We start from the raw sequence: 20,114 nt of genomic DNA, 5'->3' as shown, positions 1-20,114 counted from the left end.
TTTGTCATCTGAATGTATATCAGCAACCACAGAGACACATGGCTTCACTCCATGAAAACCTAAGGAGAGATTTGTAATTTAATCCGGGATATAAATGCGAAGTCTGTTGACATCATTTGGCTTGGCCTTGTTGGCCAAATACAGACACAAAAAGCGTGTGGTAGCTATCTGTCCTATGGGAGCTAAGTGCAACTGTTATTATTATTGGTGGATATTGGTCGCCTAGTCGTAGATATTGCTATAATCGCACTATTTCACTCCCATTTACTGAGCTTGTTAGCACTTGATGTTAGGTTGGCGCCATTAAAATGCATTGTGGTAATCGCTGCTGCTTGCTGGATCGCTGCTGTGTCTCGATGCTGATGCTGTCTCCAAATCTGGTTGTCTAGGGGTAAAATGATGAGGTCCCATGTTTTTGATGTGCTTTTGATGATAAATAACGAGCGAAACCAACAAATATTTAAACTTCAAATATTTATTACTCTGGTGGCCATCTTAATTCCACTGTCCACCAAAGACAATGACACAACACAAAATAGTACTTCTTTTACATGTTCTTTGCATTGTTTATCCACCTCGAACAATAACACACATACACACTTTACCAAAGTGACATTCAGACTGCGCTCCCAACCCTGCTTGCTGCTTGTATTTATAACCTTGTCAAAGAACTACTAAAAAGAGATATAGTTTATAAGTCACATGTACATCTGTTACCGTAATTTGTGCAGAAAAGTTATTAATTTATATCGAGTGACATAATTTAACAGGTTATTAAAATGACAGACAGATTTGTTGACTTGACAGAATAATTCTTTCTTACAAAAAGGCCGTTTTTTAGAAGTTCGTCAATTGACTTCTCTAATTTGCATAAATAAGTAAATAACATGAATTATTAAGAATTACATTTGTTTTCGTCCAAAATTGGAGTGTTTACGTGAATACTGAGTGAAAACGGTCCTAGTGAACAAATATGTTTCACTGGGTGATTTTTATTTAAGGAGGTCCCCAATACGTAAGTTGGCCACTATTTTTCGTACTTCATATTAATTATTTAAGATGAACTTAGGTGATATTAACTTTTGTGTGGTCAGTTATTCAGTATAATTTAATGGGTTGACTGTTTATGGAGACATGTTATGCAATCATTGTTAACATACACAATAACTTTTCTACAATCATAAATACTCGTTAAGGAGGTTATCGCATACTTCGGTAAAGTAAAGCCTTTAATAGGTTCCGTTACAATATGCATGATTTCTGTTTATCTTTTTTATGTGGTATCGAAGCGTATTAGCTGTTTCAACCGTCGATTTATGGACGCCGTTCAGGGTAAAACCATTTGAAGTGAGAGACTCTGTCAATTTATTAACGTTTCCTTGAAGGTAACGGAGATTTAAAGCGATCAGTAGTCGATTGCGAATATACGCTAAGGTTGACTTGATAGTTGATCTTGCTTGGAGGAAAGGCCATAGCGATTACGAGTTCTCGTGTACACTGGATTTCGCAATGAGAATTCCGGTGATAGAAATGTGGTTATAGGGGAAAAGACTGGAAAGTCACGCAGTTGCAGTGAGTGACGTGTAAAGCCGTCCCTGGATGGAAGAAAACAGGCCTGGCATAGTGGGGACGGATGTATATAGGAGCGACTTAGGCCTGAGCGGGACGTAGCGCACTCTGACCGCAGACATGAAGGCCGCTCTAGTGCTCGTCTCGGCGCTGGCCGTGGTCGCCGTCACCGCCGCGGAAGAGAAGTACACCACCAAGTACGACAACGTCAACCTGGACCACATCCTCGGGAACGACCGTCTCTTCAATAGCTATGCGCAGTGCTTGCTCGAGGATGGAGACGCCAACTGCACTGCTGATGGCAAGGAGCTCAAGAGTAAGTGTAGCTACGTGAACACATTGACACTCAGTTAGGTGATTGATTGTACCTACGCTGCGCGCACCTACGTCCACCTACACCTCTATATCTATACTCCGCAAGGCACTTTATGGTATGTCTCGCAGGCTACCACTGCCACCTTCTCCCTTGTCCAAATCGTGAATAGCGCTCGAGAACTACAGTTGTTTGTAGTCATTCGTCTGAGTCGGATCTCTCTAATTTTGCCTCCGTAGTATTTTCGCTAGATATATGCACGAGAGAGCAATATATCTGTGGGACCTTCGAGAAACGGTAAATCACGCCATCCGTAGAACGCCTCTCTTGTAACGTCTGCTGCTGTAGTTGGCTGAGCATCTCTGTCACACTTTCGGACTTGGTAAATATACCTATGAGAAAATGCGCTCCCCTTCGTTCGATCTTCCCCATTTCATCTATCAGTCCTTTATGATAAGGGTACAAGGCTGACGAGCAATATTCAAGTGCTTCAGTTATTGATCTAATGAGTGAATCATAAACTTCCTCATTCGTTAATCGACTTCACTTTCTGAGGGTCCTTCCAATGAATCTCAGTCCGGAATCTGCCTTACATGCTATTCGTTTCACGTGGACGCTCGATTACACAGATGTGATTGCTGTCAGTACTTGTTCGGCAATCTTGTGATCGTGTAATGATGGGTTTCTCCGTGTAGTTATGAACTCTACGTTACATCTGTTTGTACTGAAGGTCAATCCCAGCACCGAGCATCGTTTCTCTGGTATTCTTGGATTTCAATATCAGAGCCTAGCATCACCTTTTCTCTCTGTATAACAGCGTCATCAGCGAAGTTATCTACAATGCCATTCATTCACTACAGGAAAAAATTGCAACGTTTTCAAGGTCTCTGATCAATGGCACGTGCATGTGTACGCCGAAGGATTGTAGTGTTACTAATTCATTTGTCACGATCATCGGCAATCAGAAGGCTCTTAGAAGGCGTGTCTGTGCATCTTCTATTTTGACTCTGCAGACAGAAATTGCGCTGAGCTTGCAGGAAGCTGGATGGACGTGCCGACGAATTGCTGTAGGTACTGCGCACAGTATATTGGTGATGCGTCGTTCTTTTCAGCGGTGGCATATGAAACATTATCACACCTGTAGACCAGGAAGATCTTCCAGGTTAGCCGAGAGCGCTAATACTCTGCTTCCTGGACTCGGGTAGGCGCGCCGGCCCCGGATCGAATCCGCCTGGCGTATTACTGATAAGAGTCGGTGTGCCGCCCAGCCTGGATGGGGTTTTTAGGCGGTTTTACACATCCCTCTAGGTGAATACCGGGCTGGTCCCCACGTACCGCCTCAGTTACACGACTCGCAGACATTTGAAAACGTTCGCACTATTTCATGGCTTACACTAGATGCAGACAGCTGGGATGCACTAATTCTGTTCCGAGTGGTATGGGTTGGCGACAGGAAGGGCATCCGGCTTCCCTCTGACACTAACATCTCCAAATCCATAGTAACTGGGCCGACCCCTCGTAGAAGTGGGACAAAGGCCCAAAGAAAATGATGACCTGTAGACCAGGTCGTAGACGTTCGCTTAGTACAGGTGCACGTCGAGGTCAACGCAGTATGCGAGCAGCCGTGGTCACCCAACATCATATAGGGAGGGAATCTGGGCACATATCACACCTGCTGCTTAAGCATGAGTCGTCGGGAACCGTCTGCATGCGCAGATCACGTGTGTCCCGGCCTTGTTAAGAAGAATGATGCAATGTTCCTTCGGGCATGCATGCATATCCTAGGAACAGGAGCCGATGCGACTACAGCCGTTGTGAAATGCGTGAAATGTATTCGCAGTTGCGAATACGAACAACCATCAGGTGTATAAGGGAATGATGGCTGGACCGGGACTCGAACTCGGATTTCCCGCTTTACCCACGGCCAGACCCAGACCTCCATTTGTCGTCGTTGCTGCGTCACGACCTGTACTCGTACACACATTTTGAAATTTCCGTACAAGGGAGGACATATTAACTGAAAATCACTGCCCGGTATCGGCAGATAAATACCAAATTGCAGTGCCTGTGTAGTTAAGAAGAAACACTCAGTGTTTCCTCGGACGAACATGCATGCATGCGACCTGGACGCTGCAATATCGTATTTAACCTCCGAGGCCATGCAACGACTTTCAATTAAAGTGTGCTCCATTGCACGGGAAATACAAAATGTGTCCACGAGTACAGGTTATGGCGCAGGAACGACGAGGTATGGAGGTTTGGGTCTGACCCTGGGTCGTACACTGACAGCCAAAGCGGTCAACGCGACCTCACGCATAAAGCGGGACATCGGGGTTCGAGGCCTAGTCCGGCAGAAATTTTCACTTTCCCTTACACAGCTCATGGTTGGCTGAATTTATCACAAACTCGTTCAGTTGTGAACTACCTGTCACATCACTCATCAATAAAATTACCTTGTCCTTGAGGATGCTGCATTTGTTTTCCCGGTTGTTTGCACAGGGTGGCCCAGGAGGAGGGGTCAGTATTCAGGGATATGACATGAACGATGATTCGTATCAAACCACGGGCTCTAAAATGCGTATCTTAAGGGATACGAGCACTTTTTCGTAATCGATACTGTGAAACACACTTGCTTTCCATGTTTTGGGAGGTGGTAGAATGGTTCAAAACAAGAATGTCTAAAAACAATTGCATACGCTAAGAGCTATAAGCTCTTATTCATCTTCACTACCTCTGCTACTGAGTAAGTGCTCGCAGTTCTTAAGTTACGCGTTTTAGAGCCCATGTTTAGGAGACAATTTTTTCTCGTTTTGGTGCATACCACATCTTTTGATAATGTGTATAGTATAGAGTTTGCACTAGAAGAGATTTGTGTCACAGCATGGAAGATGATTCTTTGATTTGAATAATGGTACCTGATCACATCCCAGAATATCGACCATTACTGCTGGGGCCCCCTGTCTATCATGAACATTACTGTATAGATTACGAACCTTTTGCCACTTTCTGCATCGGTAAGATGATACACTATGATGATGACGATATGCTCTGCCCATAAAGCAGGTCCATCACTCGAAATTCAGCATTTTACAGCCCCCCCCTCCCCTCTTCGCAACATCCTTTTTTTAAGTTACGTCGCTAGAGGAGGTTGGCACCACATCTGCACACACAAGTCATCTAATTCCCGTAAATTCCGGAGAGGGTGGCAGCGAGCTCTGAAGGCACGTTCAATCACATTCCAGATCGATCGAGCTCAGATCCGGAGAGCTGTGGCTAGAACATCAATTGGAACTGGCCACTGTGTTCCTCGAACCACTCCATCACAGATGCCTTGAAACATGGTGCATTATCTTGTTGAAAAATGCCACTGCCGTCGGGAAACATGATCGTCATGAAGGAGTGTACGTGGTCTGCAACCAGTGTACGATAGTCCTTGGCCTTCATGGTGCCTTGCACGAGTTCCATTGGACCCATGGATGCCCACGCGAATGTTCCCAATAGCATAATGGAACCGCGGTCAGTTTGTCTCCGTCCCACAGTACAGGTTCCAAGGTCCTGTTCCCCTAGAAGACGACGAATTCGCGCCCTCCCATCGGCATAAAGAAGAAGGTATCGGGGTTCAGCAGGCCATACGAGGCTCTGCTACTGCGTCAACGTCCAGTGGCAATGGTCATTTACCCATTTCAGCCGTAGATGCCAATGTCGTAGTGTTAACATTGGCACATGGATGATTCGTCGGCTGACGAGACCCCCGTTGAATGCTCGGTGTACTGTGTGTTCACACACACTTGTTCTGTGTCCAGTGTTAAATTCTGATGTTAGCTACTTCACAGTTCGCCGCCTGATCTCTCTGATCAGTCATCTCAGCCTACGACGTCCGACATCTGTAATGAGGGGTGGCCACCCAACCCCATGATGTCTGAACGCGGTTTCATCTTGGTTTCGCCAAGTGTTGAAGACACTCACGACAGCACTCCTCGAACACCCAACAAGTCGTATACTTTCCGAATTGCTCGTTTCAATGCTTTGGGCCATCACAATCTGCTCTTGGTCAGACTCGGATAGATAGCGCGCCTTCCTCACTCTCGGCACACACAACAGACTCACTGATTCTACGTGCACCGAGCATGTATCTGACTAGCAGCCATTCCTCGCTAGGTGACACTGCCATCACCTAGACGACTTTGTATCCATAGTAATTCAGTGATCATAATGTTCCGTGTGATGAGTGTAAATGTGACCAGTGACGTGCTTGACACAGACTACAGAAAATTTATGCCAAAATTGAACCGTAATAGGACCTTAATACAAGCACGGATACTCTTGTGAGCATTGTCTAGAAGTGAATTTGGCGTTGGCTATGCTTATATGTCATACAGAACCAATTTTCTCGAGCCATCGTCATTATCGAACAATTTGCTTCAGGGAAACTTGCCTATTTTCTTTTAAGAAAATAGAGTGTGCAGAGTATAGTTTTTACTCCGCTTGTGGCAATGTTGTGTGCCCAGCGTCGCTGATGTATCCCGCTGAATATCATTTACGACACTAGGATAAAGGATGAAGCAAATTTAAATATTCAAAAATGGAAATTAAGGACATCAGTTTAACGACGACAGGCCGTATATTGTGCTTCGGTACCTTCACACCAACATCTTATTATTTCCCGAAGTTTCGCTTGTGAATTGCAAGGGTGTGTAGTGTAGGAAGTTTACTTCCACATCAGAATGCTACATGGCTTCAAAGACCGTTAACAGTGAGACTTCGTAGTCAGCTTCAGGTGAGTTGGAATAAAAACGCTTGACAGCATTAACACATTTAGTCGTAGATACCTGCAGACTTCCCCATGAGAATTTAAACGACACATTTTTTGGTCGTTTATTATGAATTCCTATGTGGTAATTTATTTATCCTCATAAATACACAACAAACCTGTTCACTGTCTGATGAAAAATATCAGGACACCTAGTGGCCGACATTAGTATGGGATGAGACGAAACCTTGGCTTTTTTGACTGCTTCCACCCCGTTGTGGACACTTTCAATGAGGCGGCTGAATGTCTGCGGAGGAGTGACAGCCCATTCTTCCTCAAGAATACACTGAAAAAAGGCCAGGGTATGGAGCGAAGTCTTCGTGTTAATTCATTACACAGATGTTACACTGGGTCCAGTTCGAGATTCTGAGCAGCCCAGTCTATGTCAGGTATGTCATTGTCAGCAAACTATAGCCTCGCAGATGCTGCTACAAGACAAGGTGCATTGTCATTCTGATAACAATCATACTCTCCGAACTGTTCCTCTACTGTATGCAGTGTGTTCATGTTATTCCGCGTTTATTCTTAAACACAACAAGGGGACCACAACCAAACCGCGAAGAATACATCCATGGTGTAATACGACCTCCTCCACGCTTAACTGTTGGGGCTACACTTGATGCCAGATAACGTTCTCCAGGTTATTTTTGTTTGAGATTTAATTATTTTCGATTAATTTTAGGTTTATAAGGTTGAGTTATTGCTAGATTCATTTGTTTTTGGCCGGCCGGAGTGGTCGTGCGGTTCTAGGCGCTACAGTCTGGAACCGAGCGACCGTTACGGTCGCAGGTTCGAATCCTGCCTCGGGCATGGATGTGTGTGATGTCCTTAGGTTAGTTAGGTTTAATTAGTTCTAAGTTCTAGGCGACTGATGACCTCAGAAGTTAAGTCGCATAGTGCTCAGAGCCATTTGAACCATTTGAACCATTTGTTTTTGTTACGCTGATTTAAAGTCTCTAGGTGCTTATTCTTCTGTTGTTAATGTAATAATGGTTATTGGTGGTGTAGGAAGCATAATTCGCCAAACACAATCCCTCCGGTCGGATTGCCACTGCGTATTTTGTGATTCATCGTTTCCAGTCATCCACTGTCCAGTGTCTCAAACATTGCTTAGCATTAGCAACAGAATGTGTGGCTTGTGAGCACTTACTCGACCATTATACAGCTTTCTTTTTACCTCCCTCCACACAGTAATCGTGCTAACTGGACTGCTGTAGAACTTCGGGACTCACGAATGATTCCTTTCGCTGATTTCATGCGATTCTAACTGCCCTCGTCAGTGTTCGGCAGCCCCCGTCCGTCAGTACATGAGGTCTCGCTGTCTTGGTCGAGTTGTGGTTGGACTGGTTGTGGTTGTTCTTTCGCTTTCCCACTTCACAATCACTTCACCAACAGTCGACTAGGGCAGCTTCAGAAGGATTCAAATAAACCCGATGGTATTGTTAGGTGACATCCAATGACTAATTCACGTTCGAGGTTACTGAGTTTTCTTGACCGATCCATTCTGCTTTTACTGCTTCTCTACTGACTAGACAGTATTCACCGCCTCCTTTCATACTGGCGGGTTCGCTTCTCGTGACACCTAGCGGTCAATGCCGCATTACGTAGGGGTGTGCAGATATCTTTGTTTAGATCGTTTATGTTGGTAGTGTGACGGAATTGACTGGATACTTTCCAATGTATTTTCCATCAAATAGTTGAATATCTCGATCATGAACTATAAACACAATTCAACTGCAGCCTGCTTCCGAGACCTTCAAATATAACTTTGCTGTCTGTCTTGCTGTTCACATAATTTGTGTGTCGCTAACAAAGTCACAGCTGTGAGGCGCTTTGATTGCAATTGGCAGATCTTCTCACGCGTACTCATGTTAATTTTCTTCTTTGACTTTCTTCGAACCTTTAGCGGTAAGGAATGAACAAGCAGGTGTAACGTAGTTGGGTTCAAATGGCTCTGAGCACTATGGGACTTAACATCTATGGTCATCAGTCCCCTAGAACTAAGAACTACTTAAACCTAACTAACCTAAGGACAGCACACAACACCCAGTCATCACGAGGCGGAGAAAATCCCTGACACCGCCGGGAATCGAACCCGGGAACCCTGGCGTGGGAAGCGAGAACGCAACCGCACGACCACGAGCTGCGGACTGTAACGTAGTTACTTCTAAATAAAACTCATGACACGGCTGATATTGTATCAAGTATCACCAGTTGAACTAAATCTGCAATTCACATAAAATAGCCACATTGTTAGCTAACGCCATGTCGTATTATGTCCTTCAACGCGAAGAAGGAGGGTCGCCAAAAGATAAGGGTGCTCCCTCTCCCTTCTCTCTCCTGCCACTTTCATAAGCCGCTGTGGGCCCATAATTTCAGCAGACGAAGTTTTTTACCGGGTCATCAACCTCTGACTGGTTTGAAGCACCCCGCGATGAATTTCAGTTGCGTACTAACGTTTTTATACTATGTCCGCACTTATATGTTAGGGACATTCCAGTCCCTGTCCTCCTCTCAACCCCCCCCCCCCCCCCCCCTCCTCCCGCAGTTCTTACCACCGAGCGATGTGGCGCAGTGGTTAGGGCACTGGAATCGCATTCGGGAAGACGACTGTGTTCAAATCCGCGTCCAGATATCCAGATTTAGGTGTCCCATAATTCCCCGAAATCGCTCCAGGCAAATGCTGGGATGTTTCCTTTGTACAAGGCTCGACCGATTTCCTCCCCATCCCTCTGTAATCCGATCTTGTGCTCCGCCTCTAATGACGGTGCTGTTGACGGAACGTTAAACGCTAATCTTCCTTCCTTCTTCCAGTTGTTATCATCTTCAGTTTGATAAAGTACCATAGAAGGTATTCCTTGATGTCTTAACAAATTTTCTATTATCCTAGTCTTTTTTTGGGTCAGTGTATTCCACTTGTTCCTCTTCTCATTCCGTATCAGTCCATCTAATTTTCAGCATCCATCTTTATGACCACATCTCGAATGCTTCGATTGTCTTCTTTTCCAGTTTTTTCACAGCCCTTGCCTCACTACCATACAATGCTGTTGTTCTTCCTCAAATTGTGGTCCACGTTTGATAATGGTAGCCTTTTGGACAATAATGCCCTTACTGCATCTGTTTGTTTGCTTTTTAAGACCTCCTTTACTCTTGTGCCATGTGATCTTTTACTTACAAGTAGCAGAATTCCTCCACCTACTCTACTTGTTGTTCCCCAATTTTGATGTCAGTTTATCACGAAATTCATCACTACTGCTTCTCATCATCATATAAGAAAAAAGAAGGTAGAAGTCAAGTTGATAAGCCACCCATTTGACATTCCTGTACAATGTGAAGTGCGTGAGGATCAGATTAAGTAAGCAAGTTAAGGGGGAGAATAAAAAGTAAAAGATTTAATATTTAATACAAGAAAAGTGAGCTCTTAGAGATTTTAGTACGTTTCACTAAGGATCTAACACTGTTTCTTGGGATATTTCTCTGTTAACAATTTGAGACGAACCTTTGCCTCTTTCCTCCTGAATTATAAATTCTGTTCGTGAGTATTCAGCTTTCTCCTATGTCACTACGTTACTCTGGTCTTCAATAAGAATGTGATTCATTGGAACTGACCTAACGTTAGGTACTGCTTTTGATAAATTACAGTTTTCTTGGTTTCCTAGTGAATTTGTTTATTATTCTCCATCCATTTAAATGGATACATTCGTCTACTTTAGGTTCCGCTATCGATTTTTAATGCATTCAAAATATCTAAGGAAGTCAGATCAGTCTTTAAGTATTGGATGCGAAACGAACCAAACAACTTTGGTCGACAATCACAGGTATTAGTTTTATTATTGTCAGTGATGCAGTGGCAAAATTTCTCCATGGGAGCGCATTAAATGGGTGTGTATTGCTTAGGAGAAATATATTTCATGTTCTGTCCCAATGCTGCAAGAGAAAGTCGTATGAATCACTTCCAGTTCTTTTCAGTTACATCGAAGGAAATTTCAAAAGTATTCCGAATTTATAATTTTGTAAGACAATTTTGGGATATATTCTGTAACTGGGTTTAGCTATTATTAATACTTTAAAGGGTAAGAGAAAATCCCATATAGCAGATTCCTTACAACGGATGTAGAGTGAAAGCACATTACTTATTTTAAAGAAGGTCAGTGCGTTTGCCCATGAAAACAAGAAAAGGGTTCAAATGAAATAAATGTGGGTCTGTGCCTCAGTCGTACGGCTCATCCTGTTTTATGTGAAATAATGAGCACACATGGTCAAACACTAAATTCATTTTCAACTTAGAATTTATCGAGATTTTATTAAATGCATTGAGGGCAATTCCGGGTTAGATATTGGCTGTGGTACAGGAAGAAGAGTATTCTACGTTAAAAAAAAAAACGTTTTGAAGAAATTCTCAGTGTAGTCTATATCCTCTCTACCAGTTAATATTGATGTCGTAGGCAGAATATATAAGACTGCTAATAAAAAGCTTCTAGTTCCTTTTTCCGATAAATAATATGATTTTCGCTTCTAGTAAATCTTTACAATAGTGACAATCGCTTAAGAGAGAATGTATTACCGTTCCAAAGTAGTGCCTGTATGACTGTCTGTGATAAGTTAAAAGTGCGTGTCAGAGTGGTGGTGGAACTTAGGCGTCTGTGGTCTGTATGCTGCCAATTATGCAGCACGAACATCACTTTACGGCTATTCCGGGTTGTTAAGGGCTCCCTCCCTTTGTTTCCAAACTGATCGCTGCATTCTTTTACGTTGTTATACCTGCAAGCTGACGAAACAAGCAAGTGAAACAAAATTTCGAGAAACGCGTAAAAGCACATGGGTAACAGATGTCAACGTGAAGGCTCGCAGACACCGATAAAAATCAAATAAATAAAAAAAGACCTATGGCGTAAGGACAAACAAAGCAAAGGATAACAGAAGGGGAATAACGACGAGTTTAACCTTGTGAATGGCTCTGTAATGGAGGAAGTGAGGGATTTCTGCTTAGGAGGTAAGATTACACGGAATGGACGAAACAAGGAAGACATCAGAAAAAGGTTTAAAAAAAAGATATTCAGTAAAAGGCTTCTATTGAGGTCATCTACAATCAACAAAACGTACACTCTACAGTGAGAAATATAATTCATTCTGTTCTTAATTTTACAAACAACCAAAAGAGAAATTGTGGAAGAAATGACAAATAAAATTCGTTTACAGATTTCAGCAAGTTGTGAATGCGTGTTCCATAAAATTCTGCTAACTGTCGTCGATTAAACAGACAACTGAAACAGTTCCTCTTTCAGTAAACTTGTAATGTAATGAAGCTAAAGGGACTGTTTCGTTCCTTGCAGGAATCATCCCCGACGCGTTAAGCAGCGAATGCGCCAAGTGCAACGACAAGCAGAAGGAGGGCACAAAGAAAGTGCTGAAGCACCTCATCAACCACAAGCCCGACGTCTGGGCGCAGCTCAAGGCCAAGTACGACCCCGATGGCACCTACAGCAAGAAGTACGAGAACAGGGAGAAGGAGCTGCGCGAATAAGCATTATAAAACACTGAGGCTTATAGATGTGACAAATACCCTCATTCTACACCACTCGTCTTGGTGATTCAGAGAGCCAGACACAAATACTTTTCTTATCTTCATGAGAAGTTGTAGCATTTGAACAGTGTAACAAAATGTTAAAATATTTGTACTAGCTATATCTGGTCTTCACTTGATAAAAAATATAATAAGACACTGCTTTGTGAAATTCTGAAAGTGAGTCTTCATCCATTACGACAAAATGTATTTCGTTTCAATTTTTCACGTATTATTTCTTGTATAAGAAAAAACTTTGATCAGTACGCTGCCCTCCAAATTAGCAGAGTTTACCTTCAACAATGACAGCCATGAAACCTTTGGAAGATTGGCTACCACGTAGTGAGTTCCAGGTATTGTTACACTTTCATCTCTATTAGTAATAAAAAAATCGACTGGGAGAATAGTGATACGTGATTCCGTAGTCATACCACATTTGCACAGTATATCTCAAATACCATCAAAGAGGAAGCGGGATGGAATCATGGTTGGTAGTCACACTTTATAATTAAGACACCTTATTGACATTACGCCTATAAAAACATAATTTGAGAATTATAAATTATGGACGAGCCACTAGATAAAACTTTGCATATACAATTAGAAACCCAACGTACTCAGTACTCTAACAAAGTTTTTTAACAAACAATTGCCAATATCCGAGAGCCCTGGCAGTAGTGACAATATGTAAGGGAAAATGAACTGAATATTGTGTTGGGGAGGGCACTCAGCTTAGGTAGTTCGTGCAGTGATATTGACCATCGTACTACGGTGGTGTAGTGGGTGACATTACTGCCTAGCAAGCAAGAAGACACGGGTTCAAGTCCCATCTGCAGCACAAATTTTTGTTCATTCTATCTGCTTCGATCATTATTGTAAAAAATTGACAATTATAAAAAAATTTTGCAAATACAATTAGAAACCCAACGTACTCAGTACTCTAACGAACAATTCCAAATTAAGAAAAGGGGGTTACTGACAAACTACAGAACTTCAAACTCCCATATAGGACTTCCCTCAAAATATATATAATGAAACAATTACAGGTAAAGGGTGACTTAATAACACTTGAGCACTAGTGCCAAACTAAGATGCCATTACATAACATGATAGAATCACTTAATTAGAAAAACTACAACAGAGACACTGATCTAAAAAAAAGTAAGTTTACGTACTCAGAGGTGTTAATAAAAAATTACTAGAAAAAGCTGCACAAGGAACTCAGCGGATGCTATGCAGTTTAAGGTTTAGCCAGTTGCCAGTCCGTAATATTTAAGAAAACAAGTTCATATACAAACAGGTTACATACAAAAAATATGTCTACCAGCTTAACCCGTCTTGACGAAAGGAAGATAAATATTAAACTTTGGAAGGGGGTATGTGACCAACTCTGATAGTGGCCAGGTTCTTAAACACTGCCAGGCCTAGACCTCGGATGACATTTCACTCCCCGCCAAGACGCTGGCACAGTTAGAAGTTTCAATCCGAATCACAAAGACATTTCAATAGCTCTGAAACATAGAAACACTGGGCAGCACCTTTGACTCACTTGCACATGGACAACTGTATTAATAGAGTGCAGGCTTTAGAAACAGGAACATAAAATCTTTTGATTGCAAGAGACACAAAAACACTTTTGAGAAAATTTTCAAGTAACGGCCACCATTTAACTGAACCAAGAATGTCTCTCATAATAATAATAAAGTTTAAAGTCTCTGAGTGCGCCGGTGAACAAACAGTTATTACGACTTACTCCATATCAGGTACACAATACGAGGGAGCGGGTTCCACAGCTTCACCGCTTCCTTCAAATTTTGTTCCCAGCAAAGTCACAGAACTTGTATATCCAAGCTGCCCATGTTGGCAAAACGCTCAACCAATTTCGCACCACAACGTGTAACGGTCATCACACTCGTTCGGCAGCCGTTGACACTCGGCTCCCCCGCGAATGACACGAGATCTCGAGGGTTTCCGTCGAAGGCTAACAACCCACTCGCTTCGCCTGCGAAGCCTCAAGGTAAGACACGCGAAAAGCAAAGCTGGCTTACCCCAACCACAATCGATCTCAACGATACATGAACAAAATAAGACTGGCACCAGCTCGCCACGGCTCAAATAGTTAATTTTGTCGACAATTTCAAGCTCCCACATACTCCTCTAAATCTAGTTCCCTGATTCATTCGATTGCTTCATACAGTGTATGGTGAATGTTTATTATCGTTCCTTTTTACGCTCGAGGAGGACAGCAACAACATGGTGGACTGTCTATAAGTCACAACTTGCAGAGCTAACCCATATCCAATTGTGCAATTGATAACCAGATTTGCCTTGTGCGATTCGAATACTGCTCACGAACCTCCAAATATTTCTACAGAGATCAAATCCTTGTACCTGCATGGATTCTCAGCTAGATGTTTGTTGACTGCTAAAGACTACTCCGTCTATATTGTAATATCTTGGCGAAACATTGCAACTTTTATGCATCTATCTGCCTATATGAAACCATTTGGTGAGACTATGTGACACTTCCGTATTTGTGTTCTCAATGCATATAGTTGTGCACGCTTTGTTCAGTCTGTGTGACACCTACAGGTCTGACCTTTCAGATGTGATTGCAGTAGAGCTTTATTAAGAATATGCGTAATCTTTACACTTGAACTTCTAATACAGAACGTTTATTCAATTATTAAATTGCACAACATCGGAATGTATGTTAACCCAATCATCGTTTGCATAATATGTACTGTGCAAGATTATTGCATCGCAACTGAACTAATCACTGAATATAAAGTGTACTTTTTTGGTGTCATCAGTATTCTGACTGGTTTGATGCGGTCTGCCACGAATTCTTCTCCTGCCAAACTCTTCATCTGAGAGTAGCACTTGCAACCTACGTCCTGAATTATTTTCTGGATGTGTTCCAATCTCTGTCTTCATTTTTTGCCCTCTACAGCTCCCTGTAGTATAATGGAAGTCACTTCCTGATGTCTTAACACATGTTCTATTATTCTGTCCCTTCTCCTCGTCAGTGTTTTCCACATATTCCTTTCCTCTCTGATTATGTGCAGAACCTCCTTATTCCTCACATTATCAGTCCAACCTAATTCTCAACATTCATCTGTAACTCCCCATCTCGATTGCTTCGATTCTCCTCTGTGCTCCAAAGGTATACTCTCAGAAATTTATTCCTCGAATTAAGGCCTATGATTGATACTAATAGACTTCTCTTGGACATAAATATCCTTTTGGCCACTACTTGCCTGCTTTTGATGTCCCCCTTGCTCTGTCCATCATTGATTATTTTGCTGCCTAGGCAGGAAAATTCCTCAACTTCATCTATGAGGGCTATTCGGAAAGGAAAGAACGATGGGTCGCGAAATGGAAACCACAGTGAAAATCAAAACTGTTTTATTTGCAACGATTAGCTACACCTTCCAGCTACTTCTCTACACAGTTGCCGCTCAGACTTTGAGCAACTTTTCAATTCCTTCGTTATAGAAGACAGCCGCCAGTGCTTTTCGACAATTTTCTCCTGTGGACTGCAGCTCGTTGTCTTTGTCAAAATATTGTCTTCGTAGCCAGCGGTTCATTGAGCAGAGATGAACCTCAGGGGTAGCCAATCACAGGCTGTATAGTGGGTGATCAAACACTTCCCACTGAAAACGTTGCGGGAGCATCTTCATTGCCCCTGCAGAGTGCGGCCAAGAATTGTTGTGTAGAACGAACCACATGACAGTTATGTTATGTGGATTGCATAGTTTCAGGCGGAATCTTTCGCCAGGCCCTCGTACTTGGTGGGAGACGCTAATTTCTAGCCATCTTTACGCTCTCACTATGATCTCATAACTGAAAAGAGCGACATGATGTGATCGAGGGGCGTACTAGACACAGTGCCCAACGCATCTGTGCAAAGCTTCATCAGATTTTCATTGTATTTTTCATTTCGCGACCGATCGTTCCTTACTTTCCGAATAACGCTCGTACTTCATGACCATCAATCCTGATGTTGAGTTTCTCGCTGTTCTTATTTCGCCTACTCTCATTACTTTCGCCTTTCTTCGATATACACTCAATACTTATTCTGTACTCATTAGACTGCTCATTCCATTCAGCAGACGTTGTAATTCTTCTTCACTTTCACTCAGGATAGCAATGTCATCAGCGAATCATATCATTGATATCCTTTCACCTTGTATTTTAATTGACCCCTGACCCTTTCTTTCATTTCCATAATTGCTTCTTCGATGTACAGATTGAACAGTATGGGTGAAAGACTACATCTCTCTTTTACACCGTTTTTAATCCGAACACTTCTTTCTTGGTCGTCCACTTTTATTATTCCCTCTTAGCTCTTGTACATATTGTATATTATCCGCCTCTTCCTATAGCTTACCCCTATTTTTTTCATAATTTCGAACAACTTGCACCATTTGACATTGTCGAACTCTTTTTCCTCTTAATTTTTCTTCGGTCCTACTTCCATTATCAACCGCGCCATCAGAATTACCTCTCAAGTGCCTTTACTTTTCCTGAAGCCAAACTGATCCTCATCTAACACAGCCTCAGTTTTCTTCCGTATATTATTCTTGTAAGCAGTTTGAATGCATGAGCTGTTAAGTTGCTTGTGCGATAATTCTCGTACTTGTCAGCCCTTGTAGTCTTTGGTATTGTAGGAATGGCATTTTCCCGAATGTCAGATGGTATGCCGCCAGACTCATACATTCTACACACCAACGTGAATAATCGTTGTGTTGCCACTCCCCCACTGATTTTAGAAATTCTGATGGAGAATTGTTAATCGCTTCTCCTCTTTTAACTTCTGATTCTAATACTGGATCCTCTACCTCTTCTAAATCGACCCCAGTTTCTTCTTCTATCACATCAGACAAATAGTCCCGCTCATAGTGGCCTTCATTGTACTCTTTCCACTTATCCGCTCTCGCCTCTGAATTTAACAGTGAAATTTACGTTGGACTCCTAATGTTATCACCCTTGTTTTTAATTTCACCGAAGGTTGTTTTGACTTTCCTTTATGCTCAGTCAGTCCTTCCGACAATCATTGCTTTTTCGATTTCTTCACATTTTTCATGCAGCCATTTCGTCTTAGCTTTTCTGCACTTCCTGTTTATTTCATTTCTTAGCATCTTGTATTTCTGTGTTCCTAAATTCCCCTGATAATTTTGGTACCTCGTTCCTTCATCGATCAACTGAAGTATTTCTTCTGTTACCCATGGTTTCATCGCAGTTACCTTCTTTGTACCTATGTTTTACTTTGCAACATCTGTGATTGTCCTTTTTGGAGATGTCCATTGCTCTTCAATTGCCTACTGCCTACTGCTCACTGAGCTATTCCTTATTGTTGTATCTCGTCATTCTTTAGTAGTTCCGTACACTACTTCTTTGTCTATTGAGTCGTCTTAACTAATCTCTTGAACTTCAGCCTTCTCTTCATCACTACTACGTTGTCATCTGAGACTGTAAGTACTCCTGGGTACGCCTTAGAATCCAGTATCTGATTTTGGAATCTCTGTCTGACCATGTTGTAACCTAACTGGTATCTTCCTGTATCACTCGGCTTTTACCAAGTGTACCTTCTCCTCTTGTGATTCTTGAACATGCATTTGCTATTACTAGCTGAAATTTATTACAGAACTCAATTAGTCTTTCTCCCATTTCATTCCTTGTTCCAAGCCCATATTCTCCTATAAGCTTTTCATCAACTCCTTGCCGTACAACTGCATTCCAGTCCCCCATGATTATTAGATTCTCGTTTCCCTTTATGTACTGTATTACTCTTTCAGTATTCTCATATACTTTTGTCTATCTCTACATCTTCAGCTTGCAATGTCGTCTTGTATACCTGAACTACCGTTGTCGTGTTGACTTGCTGTCGATTCTGGTAAGAACAAACCTGCCACTGAACTGTTCACGGTAACACACTCTCGCTCCATCTTCCTATTCATAACCAATCGTATTCCATTTATAACGTTTCCTGCAGCTGTTGATATTATCCTGTACTCATTTGGCCAGAAATCCTGTTGATATTAGCCTGCAATCATCTGACGAGAAGTCCTTGTCTTCTTTCTATTTCACTTCAATGACCCCTGCTATATCTAGCTTGAACCTTTTCGAGTTCTCTAACTTCCCTACCATCTTCAGTCTTCTGATATTCCACCCCCCGACTCGTAGAACGTTATCCTGCCGTTGGTTATCAAGTATTTTTCTATGATCACCTCCCCCTTGGCTGCCGCTCTCGGAGATCCGAATGCGGGGCTATTCCGGAATCTTTTGCCAATGGAAAAATCATCAAGACACTTTTTCAATTACAGGCCACATGACCTGTGGATACTCGTTATGCCTTTAGGGCAGTTTCCCATCCCAAGGAAAAGAGAGTGCCCTGAACTCCGTCTTCATTGACAAGGCTGGTAGCAGTATGGGGTGATTTCTTACGTCGAAAGCCTTCGGCCGCCAATGCTGACTATTAATCAAAATTTAAGCGGTGGTTGGTTTCGAACCCAGGGCCCACAACGTTTCCATTACTAAACAAAGACGTAATACCTAGGCCACGACTTCTGTTGTCGTAGAGTACAACACAATATTTTATTAACACAATACTCTGTACAGTAGTACGTTTGGCGTAATAACTGTAATTGATAGACATGTGAGATAAAGATAAATATATAATGTAGCTTAAAGTTATCGGAATCTATAGAAAATTAATAAACGCTTATTGTTCCTTATCGCAAATAGTGTCTGAACCTGGCTCAAGGAATGATACGGCCTATCTGTGCAAAAACGGAAACTCAGCTCTAGTCTGCAGTGCATACCTACCTTGATTATAATCATCTGCAACAAGATGAGCCGAAAGAAATCAAGCAGTAAATCACCCCAGCTGCAATGTGAATAAGCCAAGCGCCATTAAACCATTCACTAACAACAGGATCATGGAAGCTGCAATACGTGTCCAGACAATCGAACTTAATAGCTTTTGAATAGGCAAGTGGGTTGTAGTGGCTCAGTAAGGAATAACTTCCAAACAGTTGTGGTTTAGTTGTGTATTAATGGTGAACGACTATCACGAACACAATTGGAATAAAGGAATGTGAGTGCCTTGATAATTATTTTTATTAACAGCTACAGTAATTTGAATAGAAAATTGAAAACTCACAGTGAACAGTTTCGTCAAAACTTCCTCTTATATTTGATGCTTTAAAAAACAAAGGGGTCCAGAGTGATGTTCATATTATGAGGTGCTTAAGCCGTCAATGTTCTAATAGTCTAAACAGAAGTTACAATACTGTAAGAGGCTTCAACTGAAAATGTTTCCTAAACACGACATACTATTTCCTGCAATATTGGCGCACACGAAATCATAGCCAGTTATTATCCTATCTCACATGTGTCAAGCAGCACAAACTCTATTCCGAAATCAAACTTCTGCACCAGTACGGCCAGAACAACGTGTCCTCTTGTACCTACGCTAGGCAAAGAAGTACAAGCCAACGCGGACGGACTAAGCGACAACAATATAAACTTCGATATCCGAAGAGTCTCCTCTATACATGTAGTCAGGGAATACACTCTCCGTGACAAACATTACAAACAAAAGTGCCATCTCTCATAATACAAATACCTTACAACATGAAAGTAATCTGGTAATTAATAATTTCATTACTTATTTAACTCTCTCATGCTTCAACTTTGCTTCTTTGAAAGCTACAGTAAATGAAATGTGATGATTTTGTAATATTGATTTTTCTCTTTTTGCATCTTTATAACGTATAGACTTCTCCTCGAAAGAGAAACGAAATGTAAGAATAAATATACACCGAAGAGCCAAAGAAACTTGCACACCTGTC

General features: G+C 42.0%; 1 protein-coding gene across 1 annotated transcript; it reads left to right on the top strand.

Annotated features, from left to right (window-relative positions):
* Positions 1-1,689: 1,689 nt before the first annotated feature.
* LOC126484018 (ejaculatory bulb-specific protein 3-like) lies at positions 1,690-12,427 on the top strand. Its single transcript, XM_050107343.1, has 2 exons — positions 1,690-1,885; positions 12,026-12,427. The coding sequence occupies exons 1-2, from the start codon at positions 1,690-1,692 to the stop codon at positions 12,214-12,216; spliced, it is 387 nt and encodes a 128-aa protein (XP_049963300.1). The 3' UTR covers positions 12,217-12,427.
* The last annotated feature ends 7,687 nt before the right edge of the window (positions 12,428-20,114 follow it).

This window comes from Schistocerca serialis, chromosome 6 (genome assembly GCF_023864345.2).
Source record: "Schistocerca serialis cubense isolate TAMUIC-IGC-003099 chromosome 6, iqSchSeri2.2, whole genome shotgun sequence".
NCBI classification, from domain to species: domain Eukaryota; kingdom Metazoa; phylum Arthropoda; class Insecta; order Orthoptera; family Acrididae; genus Schistocerca; species Schistocerca serialis.
This window is presented reverse-complemented; position numbering and strand designations above follow the sequence as displayed.